This window comes from Perca fluviatilis, chromosome 16 (assembly GCF_010015445.1).
Source record: "Perca fluviatilis chromosome 16, GENO_Pfluv_1.0, whole genome shotgun sequence".
Lineage (NCBI taxonomy): Eukaryota > Metazoa > Chordata > Actinopteri > Perciformes > Percidae > Perca > Perca fluviatilis.
In genome coordinates, this window is record NC_053127.1 from 15,421,676 (window position 1) to 15,443,376 (window position 21,701).

The window sequence follows — 21,701 nt, forward strand, 5'->3', positions numbered from 1 at the left end:
GTGCCTTGCGAAAGTATTCGGCCCCCTTGAACTTTTCGACCCTTTGCCACATTTCAGGCCTCAAACATAAAGATATAAAACTGTAATTTTTTGTGAAGAATCAACAACAAGTGGGTCCCAATTATGAAGTGGAACGAAATTCATTGGCTATTTCAAACTTTTTTAACAAATAAAAACTGAAAAATTGGGGCGTGCAAAATTATTCAGCCCCTTTACTTTCAGTGCAGCAAACTCTCTCCAGAAGTTCAGTGAGGATCTCTGAATGATCCAATGTTGACCTAAATGACTAATGATGATAAATAGAATCCAGCTGTGTGTAATCAAGTCTCCGTATAAATGCACCTGCTCTGTGATAGTCTCAGAGGTCCGTGTAAAGCGCATCATGAAGAACAAGGAACACACCAGGCAGGTCCGAGATACTGTTGTGGAGAAGTTTAAAGCCGGTTGGATACAAAAAGATTTCCCAAGCTTTAAACATCCCAAGGAGCAGTGCAAGCGATAATATTGAAATGGAAGGACAGTATCCACCACTACAAATCTACGAAGACCCGGCCGTCCCTCTAAACTTTCAGCTTATACAATGAGAAGACTGATCAGAGATGCAGCCAAGAGGCCCATGATCACTCTGGATGAACTGCAGAGATCTACAGCTGAGGTGGGAGACTCTGTCCATAGGACAACAATCAGTCGTATACTGCACAAATCTGGCCTTTATGAAAGAGTGGCAAGAAGAAAGCCATTTCTTAAACATAGAAAGTGTCGTTTAAAGTTTGCCAGAAGCCACCGGGGAGACACACCAAACATGTGGAAGAAGGTGCTGTGGTCAGATGAAACCAAAATCGAACTTTTTGGCAACAATGCAAAACATTATGTTTGGCGTAAAAGCAACACAGCTCATCACCCTGAACACACCATCCCCACTGTCAAACATGGTGGTGGCAGCATCACGGTTTGGGCCTGTTTTTCTTCAGCAGGGACAGGGAAGATGGTTAAAATTGATGGGAAGATGGATGGAGCCAAATACAGGACCATTCTGGAAGAAAACCTGATGGAGTCTGCAAAAGACCTGAGACTAGGACGGAGATTTGTCTTCCAACAAGACAATGATCCAAAACATAAAGCAAAATCTACAATGGAATGGTTCACAAATAAACATATCCAGGTGTTAGAATGGCCAAGTCAAAGTCCAGACCTGAATCCAATCGAGAATCTGTGGAAAGAACTGAAAACTGCTGTTCACAAACGCTCTCCATCCAACCTCACTGAGCTCGAGCTGTTTTGCAAGGAGGAATGGGCAAAAATGTCAGTCTCTCGATGTGCAAAACTGATAAAGACATACCCCAAGCGACTTACAGCTGTAATCGGCAGAAAGGTGGGCTGCAAAGTATTAACTTAAGGGGGCTGAATAATTTTGCACGCCCAATATTTCAGTTTTTAATTTGTTTAAAAGGTTTGAAATATCCAATAAATTTCGTTCCACTTCATGATTGTGTCCCACTTGTTGTTGATTCTTCACAAAAAATTACAGTTTTATATCTTTATGTTTGAGGCCTGAAATGTGGCAAAAGGTCGAAAAGTTCAAGGGGGCCGAATACTTTCGCAAGGCACTGTAGATATCTATATATAGATATCTATATATAGATATATCTATATAGATATATCTATATATCTATATATAGATATATCTATATAGATATATATATATATATATATATCGATATATATATATATATATCTATATAGATAGAGAGATCTATCTCTCTATCTATCTATCTCTCTCTCATCAATTTTGATCCTTTTTTTTTTTAACAGTCAATCATGAATCTGGAAATGTTAAAGTGCAATGCTAAATCGGTGGAGCACTCCATGTCAGAATTATAATTAGAGGAGTGTGATTCTATATTAGATTAGGACTTTCTGTGTTGTCAAACATTTGGCTTTCCTGCATGGGAGTACTAGACACCTATATATCAAACAAATATAAAAAGACATCTTCTGGTAACATACACAACAGAGAAAAAGAGCAGTTATAACGTATTTTTATGAGTCAAACTTCTTATGATAAATATACCATAGGAAAATCCCAACATTTTACTTTACAGTCGATTTTCTAAATTGATGTACTACCCTAATTTGAAATTAGATAGGGAGTCAAAATACTAAATATTTAAACTTGATAAATTCTTAAATGTAATTTCTCCCCTTTAGCTGGCAGGAATGGGCTTCCATAATATCCAGACTCCAGTATTTAATATCTAGTCAGCAATTTAAAAGGTGAAGTTTTCCCCATATGACTTTAGTGTGCTGAATGTGCAGTTAACAATTAACGTACTCACATCTCAGACTTCCTTATGTCATTTCCTAATTCCTTAAGTAAACCTCTCAAAACCCTGTTTGACGACGACACTATTACCTCAAGCGTATAATACGATGTCAGTGTGTACCATCATGTTGTCCTGAATGTAGAACAGACTGTCAGAGAGCCATTACCACTCAGCTTTGTTAGCAGAGCGTGTTGGTGTACTAAAGGATAGAGAGAACAGGGAGCTGTGAACAGATTGTACTTCTGGATGAGATCCAGGGAGCCCTGCAGGTGGCAGACAGAATAATAATAATAGTGCTGCTGGCAGGGCCTTTACAGTAAAGACAAAACCATTACTATGAAAAGATCTCAACTCTGTGCTGGGACTTCCTCCATCCGTCGCACACACACACACACACATTCTGTGCCGTTAAATAAACATAATACAAGAAAATTAATTAAACTTTTGAAATGTTCTTTAGACAAAACATTTGAATAAGTCCCCTTAATAAAAATGTAAACGCATGCGCGCACACACACACACACACACACACACACACACACACACACACACACGCAGACAGTTAGGGACCACTAAACAGGAAACGCTGCATCTCAAGTGGACAGCTGTTGGGGTTACAGTTGAGGCTGACAGCGTGCGTGCGTGCGTGAATAAAGTGCCTTCACCTGCCTGTGTTTCACTTTCATCTCCCTCCCGGCTGAATATCGTCAAACAAATCATGGCAGAGACCCATCAAAGTTAGGAGGAGGGGGGGGGGGGAGGGGTTGCATTTATTTCCAACGACAGACAGTAAATACAGCTGCTCTCTTCTCTCTCTGAGTGTAAACTCTTCTACAGGGAGCAGAGGCGTGTAGGTTTTCCTGAATTCTCTCTCTCTCTCTCTCTCTCTCTCTCTCTCTGTTTGTGTGTGTGTCCACTGTCACAACACTCACATCAAGGCGGTCACTCATGGTTTAAAAAAAAATAAGAAAAAGAAAAGTTACATCAATTGTGGACAATGTTCTGAAAACTGTAGGTACATTTTGCATATTAAGCTGGGTAAACTCTAGAAAATATTCACATATATTATTGAGTTAATACGAAACAGCACCAGAATATTGCATACATTTTTATTAAGAGTTAAGACTAAGCTTTAGGTTGTCAGTACCTATGTATATGCAGTAATATATACAGTATACAGGTACTCAGTTTTATTGCATGATATAATGCTATATTTAAATGTATTATTTGGGCTCTGGAAATTATTCTACTGTGAAATGTACTAAATGGTCAATATTACAAAAAGGTTAACAGGCACACTACAGCTGGACAACATTTCAAACAGCTCAGGTATTTTAAAAAAAGCTTTAGGAAAGATTTGATTCCACGGATATCTTCAATTAGTAATTGGTCACCCCCTAAATTCTTTAAATACATAATGAACAGTTTCAAATGACTTGCCCACTGTGTTACACTGTAGTACCAAAAGGTTTGAACTTCTCGTTTCTGTGTGAATAGTTGATGGAAAAACACAAACAAAACAAAAAACATTAAATCACAACATAGAAAAAACTAATTGCATATATATATATATAAAAAAGTGTCCAAAAAAAGCATAGAATGAATGATCCTGAATAAATGAGATGGCCACTGTTTGGCAAGTGAACATTTTTTCCTCATAATCTCTCACCATCTTTCACTCTTTTCTCCCCTGGTGCTTCATCATGAGCATCCTCAGTGTCTTTGGTCCATGTGCACAATGTCAAGATGGAATGTCAAAACAAAAGAACAAACAAACAATCAAAATAAACAGGTGTTGTCGTTGCTATGGCGATGGAGGACAAATCCATGGTCGTGTGTGGGAGGGTGTGCAGCGCCCATAAATTAACTGAAAAACAATGACAAACAATAAACAAAATAAATTGAATGGATAAACAAATAAACAAACTACTTTGTGGAAATAAATGATTAATAAAGACTTCTGTAGAAAACTAATGAAGTAGAGTTGAAGCAAAGAGGTGCTACAGCTAAATACATTCCAGCGCTTGTGTTAGTGAATAGAAAGGAATAGTCTGATGCAGTTAGTCAGTCAGCAGGGGAGCCTGAATGTTTCCTCGGGAATACTAAAACGTGTTTTTTCCTCGAGTGTAACAAAACTTTAGAGTAAATTAAACACATAAGAGGTGAACTGATGACCTGTGGGATGTCCATCACAAAACCACAAAATGGAAGATCAGTTTCTTAAAGCAGCACTGAAAGCAAAGTGTGTGAGTAGCCACAAGATGGAGCCAAGCGTCTTCACATTAACTGTCCGATTTCAAGCTACAGACAACACGACTGGGGCGACATTAACTGCAAGCCATGCATACTTTAACGCATATCAATGTCCACAGCTTAGCATACTTTTTACATCATTTTATACACCCCAGACAGCCATTAGCTTCAGATATATTGTCAGTGCAGATGATGAAAGATTAACTTGCAGAGACTTAAAACTTGCTTTGAGATACACTAAAATTATATATTTACAGTGGTTTGCGGTTGTAATTCATCCAAAAGGTGTTAGATGAGGTTGAGGTCAGGGCTCTGTGCAAGCCAATCAAGTTCTTGCACATCAAACTTGAAAAAAACATTTCATTATGGAGCTCATTTTGTGCACAGGAGCATTGTCATTTGAAAACAAAAGACAAATCTGCTGCAACAAGTTGGAAGAACACTGTTGTTTAAAATATTGTGTGCTGTAGCATTCATATTTCCCTTGACTGGATCCAAGGGGACTTGCCCAAACTGTCCACATACTTTTGGCCACATAGTGTGCCACATAGTGTGCACAAATCAAAGCCAGAAAAGGAAGGTTCATTGAATGCACCTTCAAGGAAGGACATTTTAAAACAACGCCTACTGTAAACTGACTGCATCCCCGCACCAAAGAAAACAGAGTTTTGACAGGTAAGTAAATGCAACATGATGTTTGCTGCCATTGGTTACTGAATAATAGGTCTGTTACATGTCTGCAAGTCGACTGTCTGCAAGTCGACACCGATAGCTGTCTGGAAGGTAAAGAACAATTCAAGAAAAGTATGCTTTGGAAAATACAGCAGAGTGAAGTATGAGCTGTAGTGTATAAGCTAAAAAGGCCTGTATTGTTTTTATACCTGTGCCATCCATCATAGATACGTGGTATGCACAATCATTAATCAGTTTGGCCCCGTGTGAGCTGTATATTCTGCATCACCTAGTTTATAAGACAAGCTTGTAATTGCTTCACCACCTCCTCGCTGAATTTCCTGAATAATTATAGCGAGGCAAAAGGAAAGAGTGAAAGGACAGGAAATGTTAAGCATGGGCAGGACAAAAAGGGGAGGACGTTTCCTTAACACATGCCAGGCCTTTATAATAGCTGAAATGCTTGTGTATTGGAGATAGGTCGACAACTGCACGGCACCTCCAGTTAACAGGCTCATTAATGTGGGACTTTGCCACAGGACTTCCTGCTTTTAAAGACTTCTAACAGGGGTTAGAGAGCAAAAAGAAGAGGGATTAAAAGAAGCAAAAATTTTCAGGATTTAAAAAAGGCACAGGAAAAAGACAACAGAATTAGTTAAAGAAAGGAGCAGGGTTGGAAGAAGCAGCTTCCTGCTATGGAAAGAAGAATGAGGCGAGTGAGTGCTACAAAGGAGGGATCGGCTTACTTTTTCTTGTCCTTGTCCTTCTTGAGGGGCTGAGATAAGGAGAGTGTCTCGGCCGCCACCTTCTTCCTGTTGAAGGCGTTCATCTCCTCCTCCAGGTCTCTGCGCTTCTCCTCCACCTTCCTCTTCTCCTCCTGGTGCATCCGCTTCAGCTGCTCAAACTTGTCATGCAGCTGAGGGGGGTTGGGGGTGGCGAGGGTGGTGATGGACGCACGGGACAGGGATGACAGGAGGAGAGACACGAGATTTGAACTGGTACTTGCCAACAGCTAACTGGTGAATTGGACAAACTGACTGCAAACAAACTTAAAAGGAACACGCCGACTTATTGGGACTTTAGCTTATTCACCGTATCCCCCAGAGTTAGATAAGTCCATACATACCCTTCTCATCTCCGTGCGTGCTATAACTCTGTCTGACACCCCCAGCATTAGCTTAGCCTAGCAAAGATCCTGCAGGTAGCTGGTTCCAACTAGCCTACTGCTCCGAATAGGTGACAAAATAACGCCAACATGTTCCTATTTACACGGGATTTGTATAGTCACAGCGTGTACAAATAACAAGGTCACATGAGAGACAGCCATCTTCTAACCGTATATAAACTGGGAACTATATTCTCAGAAAGGTGAAGCAGTGCTACCTCTGCTACTTGGGCGGAGTGATATGCTTGCAGCACCTGAGAAGCACCGGACAGAGAGTAGAAATGCTTTTCTGAGAATATAGTTCCCAGTTTATATACGGTTAGAAGAAGGCTGTCTCTAATTGTTATTTGTACACGCTGTGACTATACAAATCACAACATGTAAATAGGAAAATGTTGGCATTATTTTGTCACTTATTCGGAGCAGTAGGCTAGTTGGAACCAATTACCTTCAGGATCCGTGCTAGGGTTAGCTACCGGTGGAGCCGTCGGAAAGAGCTACAACACGCACGGAGACGAAGGGTATGTATGGACTTATCTAACTCTGGGGGTTACGGTGAATAAGCTAAAGTCCCAATAAGTTGGCGTGTTCCTTTAAATATTTTAACACATTTCCTCACCTCCACCTCATCCATCCTTTCATATATGAGGGCAGCTTGACATGTATTATCATGTACTTATACTGGTTACAGTGTTGATGTGTGGACGCGTCAGCAGTCATTTCAAATCAAATGCTATCTATAACCATAACTTCCCTTGAGACTGACCTCTCTCTCCTTTTCCTTCAGTTCTGATTCCGTCTCTTTTACTTTGTTGACGAACATTTGTCGCATTTCTTCCTCTTTCCGCTGCAGGTCCCCCAAAAACTCTTTCCTCTTTGCCTCATATGTCTCTTGAAGACTGGAGAGAAGGATAGACAGGAATAGATTAAGTATTGTCTCTTAACAATAGAAACTGTCTCTACGGTTGACACTATTTCTTTGGTTTTGGATTTTGTGTGTGTCCGTTTTCACTCTCCACGCGCTCCCTCTACCTGAATGGCTGGCTGTCGGGGTCTGTATCTTTGAAGCCCATCTCCTCCAGCTTACAGCGTCGGTACAGCTCGTAATGGCGGGCGTGGGTCTGCTCCCTCAGATCCTCCATGTTGACCCTGATCAGCATCTCTCGGAGTTTTACAAAGTCGCAGTGGCTCTCATTCTCAACTAAAGGGAAAACACACACCAGAATTAGGAGAGCAGTTGCGGTTCAGGTAATTGTTTCCTATACTGTATGTGCTAAGCAAATTCTGCTACGGTGTTTGAAGATTTGGTTTTGGTTGTCAGCGTCAGAGCTACAAATGTGCAGTCACATCTTGTTTCAGGTTCGGAGTCTTTGTTTCTCGCTTTCATTCTGTGCCTGGCCACTGCTTTTAACTTATTTTAAACACCCCATCTGTCACCCTCCCTTCCTCTCCGTCTCTCTCTCAAAAGCAGGAAATCATACCACATCTCTACAGGAATGTTAAGTACTCTGCACAAAATACAACTAGATATAACACATTTGGAATCCATTAAATAAATGTATCACATTTTGACAACAAAGAGGAGTTGATAAATTCCAACTTGTAGTTATCATTTAACTGTGACTCTCACAGTTAAACGATTTCATGGTGGGGAAAGGCCAGGAAGAGTTTCCTGTCTGACAGACCGAAAGCTCAAGGGAGGGTCATTTCCAATCTGATGAAGCCTTTTTACTCACACGTCACCTCATTTACTCCATCAATAATATAACAAATGTTCTACAACGTTGATTTTTTTGTTCTGTTAGAGGCCACAACAAAGGTCAATGTGAGAAGAGCAAGTGGGCAGAGGTGCCTGAATGTGGACTGAACAGTGAGGATGTAGTCTGGATAAGTGGGTAATAATATGGCCATACATACAGTATACTGCTAATTTTGAGCCACAGGGTTTTTCTGCACGGTCCACAAAGTTGCACCAAGATCATACCGGCTAAAGTATAAAAGTATGACGGAAAACCAGTCGGAAAACAATATGGCCTAGAATGATTTATTGCTATCACATTTTTTCAGTACTTCTGAAAGTACAGTATATAACAATAATTCCTAAGGATACTTAATCCAATAGTTCTGCTAGACGATGAACATGGATGGATGGATTAACAAATAAAAAATGTTTTGCTAAAATTGACATTTGCCCATTAAAAACGATGAGCTTCCTAGATACTGTAGCTTGCAGTAGTTACAGTGATTGCGACAGGTCTGATTATGTTGACTGAACCAAAGAAAGGATTGGAAGCTTCCTCCACACACATTCCACTGTTGCACCACTCCCACTTTTAGTTTGTGTGCAACGTCATACAAACGTTTTTACTGCCTTTGAGGAAACTGAATGCAACATTTTTTTATGACCTTTCAAGACCGGCATAGATATCCCTGCAGCCAGAATCCTTTCTGCTGACTCTCCCATTCTCTTCGAGAGAAAAAAAAATTATAAAATAAAATCACTCCTACCTTTTGAAAATGAAGTTCTCCCTTCTTGACATCACCCCTCCCTATTTACAGACTTGATAATACCTAATAGTCTATGTGGAATCTCGGAAAACTTCAAATTATTTGATATGCTCAATCTCCTCCAATTTTTAAATGAAGGCACACTGAAGTGCCAACTTTCTGCAAAGTATTAAACCTGGAGCACAACGGTACAGCTGTGGTCCACTGTATAACCTGATACAGCAGCTGGATAATCTTGGAAAAACTAGAGTGACTCATTAAAACGTGTTGTCAGAGGAAAAATAACTTGAACCCTTTCAGGAGGTTAATGTGATCAACCGGTTAGCAAACCTCAGAAAGATAAAAAAAAAAATAAATAACGTTCTGTTGTCTCTGGTGTGTGTGTGTGTGTGTGTGTGTGTGTGTGTGTGTGTGTGTGTGTGTGTGTGTGTGTGTGTGTGTGTGTGTGTGTGTGTGTGTGTGTGTGTGTGTGTGGTGGCCGAGGGCCTGTGCAGAGTGTAGGCACGTGGCGTTTCAGGGGCTGGCGCATATGCCATGAACCCTGGGGTGGCAGTGGTGGAGAGTCGGATGCGTGTTGTGTTTAAATACCACCGCACGCTGTGAGCTCTGAGGATGTAAAGGAGACAATAATGATATTAAAAAAGCCTAATTAACATTGCATTTAGCTTCTCCTGATGGAAAATACTGGGAAAGCAGCCTGCAGTGCATGATAGCAAACCACAATGCAGCATCAGAAAAGTGCAACATAACACAGTTCAGTGCCTGAACAACCCACCCAAAGAAAGAAGACGTCCTTCATTAAAATATATATAAAAAAATAAAAAAAAAAAAAAAGTGTGAATAAGCACCAACTTGCCCTTGTCTACTTTAATGTTTTTGCACACAAAATAACTCTTAAAAAGACATTACAAAAAAGCAGCAGTCATGCAGCTGTCTGAATCGCTCTTATTTTTACTCAAATTTGCTGGTTGACCACACATCATTAGAGGGAGTATACGAGTTAAAAACAGACATGAGCTGTTCTCTGGGGCTGCATCCAGGCTACTGAAATTGCCTGTTCATTTGGCATCTCATAGTCTCTCTGTACTGGCCCCCCATGGAGGTCTGAATGAGGGCCAATCCTCTGACTGACTGCAGCACTGAGCCCTCAAGATATCGCACAGGGCTCTGCAGACACATACACACGCCAGCCTGAGAACAGAAACGGAGACATGGCTGCAATAAATCTGCAGTTACCAACGTTGTTTGTTAATTTGCTTGTTAATTGATAATAAACCCAAATCTTAATTGCAAAAGAGAAGTGGAAACTGGATATGGATAATGGATATTGAGCAAATCTCTGACACGTTATCTGTAAGTGGTTGGTAATTTAAAACAGTTTGTAGTCTATTTCGGTCAGTTAGTTGGTCGACTGACCCAACACGGATCTATCTCAACAACTATTTCATCTACTGCAAATCAAATTTTGTATAGACATCCATGGTCTCCAGAAGACGAATGGTTACTTTGGTAATCCCCTGACATTTCCTCTAGTGCTACCAGTAGGTTGACTTTATGGGTCTCAGTGACATGTTTACAACTATTGGCTGGATTCCCATGAGAGTTGGTAAGACATCCATGCTTTTCCTTTAGAGCCACCAGCAGGTGAACGTTTTCACTTATCCAGCGAAACATAAACATCTAATAATTAATAACCGTTAACATTAACAGACGTATCCTTATGACTTTGGAGATCATTAACTTTTCATCTAGCACCACCATGAGGTACACATTTGTGGTTTTAAGGTAAATGTCTAGACAACTATTTGGTAAACACATTCATGCCTCACAGAGCTGCTAATATATCTGTTGATGTAGCCCTAACCTGAAAAATGCTGTAATTAAAAGAAGGAAAAAAAAATAGAACAACTGAGAATGTAATGCAAAGCCAGTGATTGATAACATCCATGTTCAACACCCACTTCAACATGTGTGCATAGTTGCATAAACACATAGTAGCTTGCAGAAAAGAAATATGGGGGGGGGGGGTCTGCTACATGTCACAGATGTCTAGAGTTCAGAGATAATAGAGCATTAAGATCCTGAAGGAACACACACACACACACACACACACACACACACACACACACACACACACACACACACACACACACACACACACACACACACACACACACACACACACACACACACACACACTTTTTATCAGTAGACAGCTCTTCCTCTGTCTTCCTTCAAGTCTATGGAAATTTTCCATGGCTCTTCGAGAGGTTACCATAACCCATCTATATGACATCTGGCATCCGCAAACTGTTTCCATTGACACAGGCTCTCCTTTCAGTCGGCCAAGTGGAGTAAAACACTGAGACTTCTGTCCTCTTCGGTCCCTGTCCTCAGATACTCTGACAAAGTGTGCTGTATGAATGGTGAGCCATCAGTTGGCAGGCAGGCCTGACTACAAGCTAAGTAGTTTTCTTGTAATGCATGATACATCCCATCAGACTAGAGGTTTGTTGTTAGGCTGAGAAAGACAAGGTTGATAAGATAATTAGATGCAGACAATAACAATAACAAAACCAAAGAACAAATAAAATTGTTTCTTCTCTAGAAATAATACTATCGTATGATGCTTATGGAAACACAGCAGCATAATTTCTATGAATATGACAACAATTGCCAACTCAGTTCATTAATTAAAAGCCCAATCAATTTTCTTTTAATGCAACATCTAATCTCATTTTATAGATGGTTTTAACCCAAAGTTTACTGAGGCAAACAAATATTTTTTACACATTAGATAGATTTAGTCGTTGAATGTTGTTCTAATGACAGAGATGTAATTCATTATAAGAGTGATGGAGACAAATCCCAAAGAAATTAGTTTACAGTAAAGCCGAAATAACCTTTTGCAGACAGCACAACTGTATGTTACAGGACAGGACTATAGCTTCATGGTGATGGGAGTCCAAAGGAATCCGTCCCCCCAGGAGACACACAGTGGGCTTTATAAATAACCATAGTGTGTCCTCTGAGGGTTGGGGAATGAGTGGTCAGTGTATAATGTTAAGAGGAAAGGAAGACCGGATATGGACACAAGAGCAGTAAACCAAGGAGAAGAAGGAAGAGAGGGAAAGCTGGAGGGAGGGAGCTTTTCTGAGAGTATAACTGCCATCTAAACAGTAATATTCTCACAGCACAACTCTGTGTGACATTATCAAATTAAAATGTTTACTCTCATTGACAAGACTGGAGGAATGAGCTGTGGGAAACAAATCCCTGGTGATGTCTCCATGGTCAATGCATACACGCAAACATACAGGCATATATGCACGCGCACACACTAAGGCAGAAATGTATAGGGAGAAACCTGGTATAGAACATCATACACATCAAAAGCACACAGACACACAATGTAAATTTCCCGACAATCTCTACCAACTCGCCCTTCATTTTGCAGTGTCACTCTGCATCAAGTCCCACTCGCAGCTGTGGAGGGCGCTCCGCATTGAGAGGGAGGGTATAAATAAACAGGCAAACTGTGGGACGCACTCGCCACTCTGCCGTGAGCAGGACAATATCTCTCACCATGGATACTGATAGACCGCTTGTTTTCTCAGCTGCTGAGTTAGGATGCATGCCGCTTCTCCATAAGCACAAAGCATCCTCAAAACGACCAGCATGTGGTATAAAATAGATCCTACACAGGTTATTTTGGATGTTGAATCATATGATTCAATTTTGCGTCTATGATGAAACATATATTGGCGTGACCAAAATGATATTTGCAAAGTAGAAAGGTGAAAGTTAATTATAGGGTTCCTCAATTCTCCTGCATGTGCTCATCTAGGTCAGGTTAAGTGTCTGACAAAACAAAGATGATTTCATTTACTATTATATATGACAAAAAAGCAACAACTCGTCACATTATATTGTATTATTATCATTATACATGCACACCCATATTATGGCATGATGAAGACTGTACCACTAGGGTTGGGTATCGTTTGGTTTTTTTTCGGTTCCGGGGCTAAATCGATACTTTTAAAACGGTGCCGGTGCCTAAACGGTGCCTGAACCGGTACTTTTCAATAAAGTTAAAAAAAAAAGAAGAAGAAAAAAAAATAAGGGTAGTAAACAACAGTCAGTGACTTGTTTATTGCTAAGGCCATGGTCAAAATTAAAGATTTAATAATAATGTAATAACTATAACAATAACTTATTTCACCAGTAAATTGCTGTTGAACCCCAGATGGGAAAAGGGTATTTTACAATTACTGTGAATGCACCACGAGGCTACCTGTTTTAAGTGAATCTGTGTTGTTTAATTCCGACAATGGCAGCTGCAAGTGAACGCACCGTCTGTGTTGTTTAATTCCGACAACGGCAGCTGCAAGTGAACGCACCGTCACCGTCTGTGTTGTTTCATTCCGACCATATAAACATATTGTATATCTATGAATTGCGACAACGGCAGCTGCTGCTGCGCTGCAGTGCAGACTGTTACATCCCGCTGTTGAAGTCCTCCACAGTGAAATACAGTCACACTTTACACTGTTTAACGTTAGCTGTCAGCATTTTAACCGTGATTAATCCAGCTGCTAGCTAAAGGTAGGCTAACGTTACATGCTGTCAGGTGTAGTGTAAAGTCGAGCACCGAAATGAGGCACCGAAACTTTCGTTCTTATTCGGTCTCGTTACTACAGTTTACGTCGGCACCGGTTCCCTATTGGCACCGAGTTTCGGTACCCAACCCTATGTACCACAGTTCAAGTTCTGACACTGTGCCTTGACTGGTTGAGAGGAATTTGAGTCAGTGCCAATATCTCATGATATAGCACTCCTCCCATTTCTATATGTATCACCCCACCTCATTTACCTAGTTCATACCTGTAACCAAGCAACCTAACAACCAGCCAACAGATATACAACATAACCAGCATCATCAGGGTTATACAGGGCAAAAATGAATTACAACTATTTATTTAGAAAACTACAAATCTCTTAAGTTTTGTATTCGCAAATGGTGTTTAGCTCTCAAAACGGGTCACCTTGCAGGGACAATGACACAGACAACTACTGTTGAAGGCCATTCTGTTGCTTCACTAGAGACAAGGGAAGTTGTGACGTGAGTGAAACTGGACATAGATCAGCAGAACAGTTACTATCAGGAAATGGTTGAGTAATAATTAACTGGCACTTGCGGAAATTATTTATCTGTGTAATCTCAAAGTAAAGCTATTTTTCCATAGATGTCCTATTGACTGAAAATAAATGTTAACAGAACTGTACTATGGTACCAAGAATACACTTTAAATACTTTAAAGGGCCAATATCACAGTTTAGTACTCCCTCTGTCGTTTTGCTTTGAATATTCATTCTGTGGCAGTCTACAAAAAGGACTCAAACATTCAATGACCCCCTTCATGTACTCACTTGTTGTGTTCGCTTGAGAAACACAAACACCCACACACCCTGATTAACTTGCTTGTGAATGGTTCTCACCTTGCACGACACCCCACGGGTACTGTCTTGCCCTTACAGTTTTGTTCCCCACTTTGACCTCTTCCACGCTCCCAACAACAGCAAAAGGCAGATGGGCCTGCGCAGGAAAGGATGGTAAAGTGTTAAAAAGGTCAAGAGGCCACAGATGTAACTGGAGCCATTAATAGGGGCTGAGTCCCAGCTCCCTCATTCTTCTGGGTTACATTTTCTTGTAGGGGTGCACGAATCAGAAAATGTCACGATTCGATATCGATTTTTAGGCTCAAGATTCGATTCAAAATCGCTTTTCGATTCAAAAAACGATTCACAGTATGTAAATGTGATTGCAGTAGACCTACAATAAAAAAATATATGAATCGATTTTTGGAATTCTATGAATCTATTTTCAATCGGTAGAGCATGAATCGCGATTCGAATGTGAATTAATTTTTTTGCACACCCCTATTTTCTAGAAGACTTTTTTTTCCTATACTTACATGCCGATGTTCTTTACAGCACAGTAACCACTTCACAAGTTAAATTGCACTTGACACAAACATTTTGTTATGTGCAAATAACACAACAAAATGGATGAATGAAAATTTAGTGTTTACTTTCAAATAAAACGTGTTTCCCTGTGGCTGTCATCTCTCTTATCTTTCAAAAGCAGACCACACCAGAGAAGAGTGTAACCACGTTGACATATGAGCTGCAACAGAGCTGTGTTTTAAGTTTAACATGTGGCTCTGTTGGGGCTGAAAGGCCTATTTTGTTGAAGTAATAAAACACTTTCTTATTGCTCTCAGAGCTACTACACCTCGTTAGGATCGACAGTGAAGCATCATGGGGAAAACATGCCCGATGCGCAACCTCAAAAATTAGGTGGTGAGTTGCAACCAACTGGCTGGCGTAACCGACTATGATGGGGATACTGTACAAGGAGACTGTGTCTAGGAAAACCAAATGCAGTCTTATTTAGAGATAATTTACTGTTTGGGCATTTGTGTGGGTGTGTGTTTCAGCACGGTGTAATTATACACATCATCCCCATTATACAATCAGAACTAAAAAAGGCTAAACAATCTGAAGAAAATGTATTTGTGTTTGCTCCCTGAGCAAAAGCGTATGTTCAGTTATACTGCTACATGCATATTCTTTTCAGTATTTCTAAATAACTGGATCATATTTACAATGGAAAATGTACAAAAGGACATGAAGCCAGCTGTAGGCAAGCATGTGCTGCCATCGAGTTCATAAAATATTTTTATTATGGAATGAATTGAGGAATGGAGAACTGGTGCAAACGAACGGAGCAAGTAGTCACACAGTTTTGTGTAAAAGTATGTATAATGTTTGCATACACTGTATGTCCTAGAACATGCACAGGGTCAGCTGGTGTCTGCAAATATTTTGTACTGTTTTTCCCTGTATACACTCACAGATTTGTGGGATTGCAAAGTGTCTAGATAAGACAAACATACTTTTCAGCACGTGTTAAAAGCAATAGAATTCTGTCAACATATGCTGCTGTTACCATATGTGTAACACGTGGTGCTAAAGACATGATGTTACAAGTCAGTAGGCTAGGCACACATATCTTAAAATCTAAATCCTATTTGTTGTGTCACAAATCTAAAGTACAATACTATCATTTCTACTTTCAACCCCATCCATGTTTGCACAAAAACATCTGGTATTTTCGGGTAAAAAAGGTAAAAAAAAAAAAAAGATAGAAAGACTGATTGTATTACATTTTTCAGTGTCACAACATGACTTACATTCATGGAGGCATTGATCTCACTGACGGCTTCGTCGTCTGTTGGGAACTGATATATCTGGACACCGTTGCTCACCAGCTCACTCATTATCTTGATTTTGAATTTATGCAGCTCACTCTTGGAGATTGTGTCCGCTTTGGCAATGATGGGAATTATGTTGACCTGAGGAAAGGACGAGAAAAAAAAAAGGAGGGAAGATTTAATAAACAAAGTTATTAAATGTGTAGAGCATTGACGTCGATTTTATGGTTGAGTCTGCCCGTTTCAATATTGACAGCTGCTTTGTGTTAAAGTACGAAGAATTCGTTATGTACGAAGAATTCATTATGTAATGGTTTTTCATGGGCTGGTCTGACATGTATCTTCATGACAGGACAAAATGTACCTGTCGAGCTCAATATGATGAGAGCAGATGCACACAGAATCAACGCAATGTGTTAGGGGAATTACAGATTGGAGCAATTACCATCCCTTTGTCAGCGGGTCATAAACAAATACTGATTAAATATACTGAAGACCTAATTAAAAACAGAAACCAAACTAAGTGCATTGCTAAATATGGCTGAGGAGGCATAGCAGACCACATGCAGCAACACTGTGCAGTGAATAAGCTCAGTTATGAACCCTAACAGATACATAAAACAAACAGTGATTATGAAAACAAACTAGGCTCCATCTTCAATCAGCAGCAGATGTGCAGAAATAAACACACAGTTTGTCTGCATTCCTCTGAACGGGTGTATAACCCAAATCCCTAATTGGGAGGACGAGGAGGATCCACACAGATTCACTCATCCATTCAGTAGTGTGCCTCAGAGCAAGAGCTGATTAGGAGTCAAATTACAGACTCATCATACCTTATTGGGTCATTAATTTACAGCAGGGCAGCCAGTATCATGTTTTAACTCTTATTTAACAAAGTTCACTAATGACGATCCAGTGCTGACAACAATCTCAGTGAGGAGGGAGGGGATAGGGATATTTTTTCACTTCCCACAACTGGGTTTTCCCAGCCGGCCAAAGAGTATTCCCAAACAGTTCTCAGTGTTTGTTCTGAACAACGAGGAGCAGCAGATGGGTAGCTGTAACCATGTAAAATAATAATAATAATAATAATAATAATAATAATAATAATAATAATAATAATAATAATAATAATAGAAAAAAAAAAGAAAATCACATAGCCCGATATTTCTATCCTTTTTGTTTTAATCTTACACGGTCAAAGATCTCTATATGAATGCATAGAGGAGTGTCAGTGTTCAAGGGATATAAGAACCATGTTGATACATTCTGAGCCTTAATAATGTCAAAAAAGAGATAGATTGACTAAGGAGTAAACATGTTTGAGGCAATCGAGCACTGAGGCCAATTACAAACACTAACTTGTCATTTTTATAAACACATACATGTACCTGTCTCTTTCACCTCACACAGTATCTTTGCCTCACATTTTTCCCTCTGAGCCTCCACATCAACTTAACAGTTAGAAACCTCTGGTCTGGTGCAAACAGGCAAAACAATCTAACCAAAGAGAGAACGAAATCATTTGAAAATACTATATCACCCAAGTCTGAGAGTAAGTCTAAGCAAAACATCGGACTGATTATAGTGCAAATTATGAGACATTTGAAAATATTAGAAGGAAATATCAATCCTTGTTTGTCAAATGACCTCTACATCCTAATATCAGATAATTAAATGGTAAAGAGTTCCTCCTATTCAAGAAAAAAACATTTAAAACAAAAGGACAGCGCCTTCAGGCCCTTATCTCTCTTCCTGCCTTCACCTACCACGTTCACTCTGGTTGGCCTTTAACCATCCTCTGTAGGGACAAGAAAAACACCATTGTCTAGTTTTGTCAGCAAAGCAGACTCCACAGACTAAGGGAGCAATGGTTTCTGGTCTGTTTCCCTGCTTCTGTGACAGAGCTATCTGGCAGACCGGACAGCTCTGTTCATTTAGCTTTAGTTTACAGATAGAAATTCATATGTACACGGTAATGCTCCCTTTGACCTGAATATATATAAAAATGTGACTGTGGGCCTGAAATTTTTAATTTCAACACCCCTGTCGTATACTGGGATAAAGAGAATATATTTAGCTCAGGTAAGCTACCATGTCTTGCTTCAAAGAAGAGGCTACAGAGAGTTGGCTGTGGTGGTTTGGATGGCATCAGGAGGCAGTTGGCAAACATAGGGTGCCAGGTTTTGATCACTCGGTTGGCTGTTAAAGACTGCACAGAGGCTCGGTGGTCAGCTCTGTCACCTCACAGGATCTTGGATCATTTGGATCTTGGCCCTTTCTGTGTAAAGTCCTCTCAGTCGTTTGTGTTTTGTTTTTTTCTCAGGTCAGAAAAGTATTCTGGTAAGAAAAATACAAGTACTGCTATCATTCCTCTTGACCATGAATTTGGCTTTAAAAATACAGTTGGTCATCAGGCAAAATGTGTTCTAAGTAGTTAGGATGGGTTCAACTGGAATAAATTACAAAGTAAACATATTAAACAATAAAAATTCTTAACATTTACGAATTTAAACATCATCAAAACCTACAAAACAGGGTTAAGGTCCACTGTGTAATATATTACAATGACAAAACGTTTTTATTCTGATGTCCTTATAAAACTATTAAGTGTTCCTTGAGAATGACAGTTGGCTGAATTATCCGGTCATTGTTTTAAATAGTACCGGGAGATATTTGGCAGAGATGGGCAGCCATGCGTTGATAGTTGGCAGAGGTAAGCCAGCAGGTTTTGGTCACAGGCTGACCATCTGATTTTTTTTTATTTATATTTATTTATTTATTTTGGAACTCATTGTTTAAATTCTGGGTGAAATTTTCAGACTTGAATACACTTACACACGCACATACACACCTTATAGACACAGTACAGATTACAATTAAAGACTCACACATGGAAAAGAAAAACACAAAATACAAACCAAACCAAACAAAAATAGGCCTTTGTGAATGACACAATCCTGCAGGAAGTGTACATTAAATGTTATTTCCACTTACTTATAGCACACATAAACTACACACATCTAGAAGTGTACGATACAGATTACAGATTGGCAGAGGGGAACTGAATTGATTTCAGATGTTCAAGAAAAGGATTCCATATTTTCTAGAATTTAGTGGTGGAACCTTGCAATGTAGCCCTCATCTTCTCTAGCTTGGAGTAGGACAAAAGATCTCTCAGCCAGTGATAAACTGTGGGCGGAGTGGAGGATTTCCATCTGAGTAAGATCAATCTCCTAGCCAATAGGGTGGCAAATGCTATAAAGTCAGCCTTGAATTCTGACCATCTGCTTTGATCTGTATGTATACATCACTGTGTAAATCAATTTGACTGGTGTAACAAAACTTCATCACTGAAGCTTGTTAACACCAAGCATATACATATCCCAAAACTTGTACAAGCAAACGCACATGACTCAACAAAAAGACATAAATGGCATTTTGTCATCTACGTACATGCAGCTTTCTCAGTTTAGGTGCTTGTAGATATCTACGACATTAGTATAACCCCCTTAGGTCAAACACTTTCACTTACATTTAAACTGCCTCTTTCTCTGTCATTTCTTCTCTTCTGGGCTTTGTGAACATGTGCTTAAAAATGTTTGAGGCTCTTTTCCCTTCCTGAAATGCCACACTTCCCACACGTTGAAACCAAAATTTAGGATCAAAAACCACTGAACGGTTTTAGCTGTGTTAATCACAAGTTTTTTTTTTCAAAAACATCTGCTCAAAATGCCAACAGGTTTAATTTATTTAAGTGTGGTATCAAGCGGAAAGAAATCCTCATTATCAATAGCGTATATATATATAGAAATTCTTTGTATAATATTAATGCCTATATATTCCTTTTACAAAGAAAGTGATCAGGTAACATAAGTAGCAATAGCCACAACGGCAAAGCAAGCAACAGAGGCTCCATCTTCAACTGATAAATTCAAGGAAAACCGCTGACAAAGAAAAAGATTTCCACAAAATTACAACATAATGTAATCTCAACAAATACAACATGGTTTCAACTTAAACCTTAAAATTCCCCTTCTTGCCCTTTGTGATGCCGTCCTCCCCCACTAAAACTCTCTCCCCCCATCCCCTACTTTCATGATCCAAGTGCTGTTGTGATGAGATTTTTTTTTCCAATCAGTTGTCTAATTGAGGCCAAGCCAGTGATTGTGTCTCCACTGAGCTGCACTCATCGAATGTATGGCAAAACACAGATCCACTGACCAATAATCTGTGTACTCACACACGAGCAATGAAAAAGCCACAAATCAATGTGGCTCTGAATGTGACTATTGACTGCTGTACAACTGGCCTTTAAGCTGCAAATATGTACTCCGTATTAGTAAGATGACCATGATGAGGATGTACTATTTATTTATCAATGTATATCACTGCCTTACAATGACCATATAAGGCAGTGATATATACAGTATTATAGGGCAATTTAGACAGTAGGATGGACTTTAAAACCCAGCAACATTTTCACAAAAACATGCAACATATTGGCTTTTAAGTGTGAAACCTTGGGCAGAGGGCCTAGGGCAGGTCCTGTGAACTTTTCTTGAAATCCTGTTAAAAAAAATAAAATGGAAGCTTGCACATTCACTGCAACATTTTTCTTTTCTTTTGGGACACAGAGTCCACACCCCAACAAAAAGATCAGGGATCTCCACGTCTCAGTGAAATGCACACCGGTCACAGTGAAAGGGAGATCGGATTTCAGCAACACTGATAGTTATCACAGACAATGGGAAAGGACTGGGAGTGTGTGGGTGTGCTTTTTGACAAAGGGGAAAACCACAGCATATGGATGCGTGTCAATTGTGTGTACCTTGCTGTCCAGTTTTTTCATAGTGACGAGGTCCAGGGACTTGAGGGAGTGTCCTGTCGGGGCAATGAAATAAAGGCAGATGTGGATCCTGGTGTCGTGGTAGTTAAACAGCGAGCGTTTGATCTTCAGTTCTTCCTGGAGATAGTTTTCAAACTGAGTGTCGATGTAGTCGACGATGGGCTTGTAACTGTGGAGACAGCCAAAGAGAAACTATAAGGATTTATGTCTGTGGGGAAAAAGCATAAATATTTGTCTTTTTATTCAAGTGTTTAAATATAAAAAGGAAATATGGACTTGTCACTGGGGAAACAAACCAAGACAATTATGTTTTCAGTAACTGTGTGATTTGATTCTATGCCAAGATCTCAGCTTAGAGCTGTACAGCTTAGTGCTGCATCACATTTGTGCTCGGCTTATGGGAGTCTGATAGAAACAAATCACAGAGGCTGCAAAACATCCTGTCCTCTCACAGTGCTCTGATGGCCCTTGTAGCCTACGGTGTCACCAGTAAATTCAGAAAAATTAGTAATGTGCGATATGAAAACATCAAAGGTTTGTAGTGTTTGTTCATGAGCTTTTTGCATGTGTAGCTTAAACAAACGAGACCAGAAATGTATGTCGAATTCAATACAATTCGGAATACCACAACACTGTGTATGACCTGC

The 21,701-nt window shown here is 39.8% G+C and overlaps 1 protein-coding gene across 2 annotated transcripts in view; it reads right to left on the reverse strand.

Moving 5' to 3' along the window:
- sept8a (septin 8a) overlaps nucleotides 1-21,701 on the reverse strand; it is a 42,597-nt gene that overhangs the window by 4,063 nt on the left and 16,833 nt on the right. Inside the window, exons 4-10 of one of the 2 annotated variants that reach the window (XM_039777661.1) lie at nucleotides 21,037-21,223; nucleotides 16,182-16,343; nucleotides 14,425-14,521; nucleotides 7,447-7,615; nucleotides 7,181-7,313; nucleotides 5,996-6,165; nucleotides 3,420-4,191 (exon numbers count right to left, since the gene is read on the reverse strand). In XM_039777661.1, the coding sequence (XP_039633595.1) occupies nucleotides 4,188-4,191; nucleotides 5,996-6,165; nucleotides 7,181-7,313; nucleotides 7,447-7,615; nucleotides 14,425-14,521; nucleotides 16,182-16,343; nucleotides 21,037-21,223 (922 nt within the window). In that variant the 3' untranslated portion in view covers nucleotides 3,420-4,187. Of the gene's footprint in view, nucleotides 1-3,419; nucleotides 4,192-5,995; nucleotides 6,166-7,180; nucleotides 7,314-7,446; nucleotides 7,616-14,424; nucleotides 14,522-16,181; nucleotides 16,344-21,036; nucleotides 21,224-21,701 lie in introns of those variants that run through there. The other variant, XM_039777660.1, reaches the window with a different exon arrangement.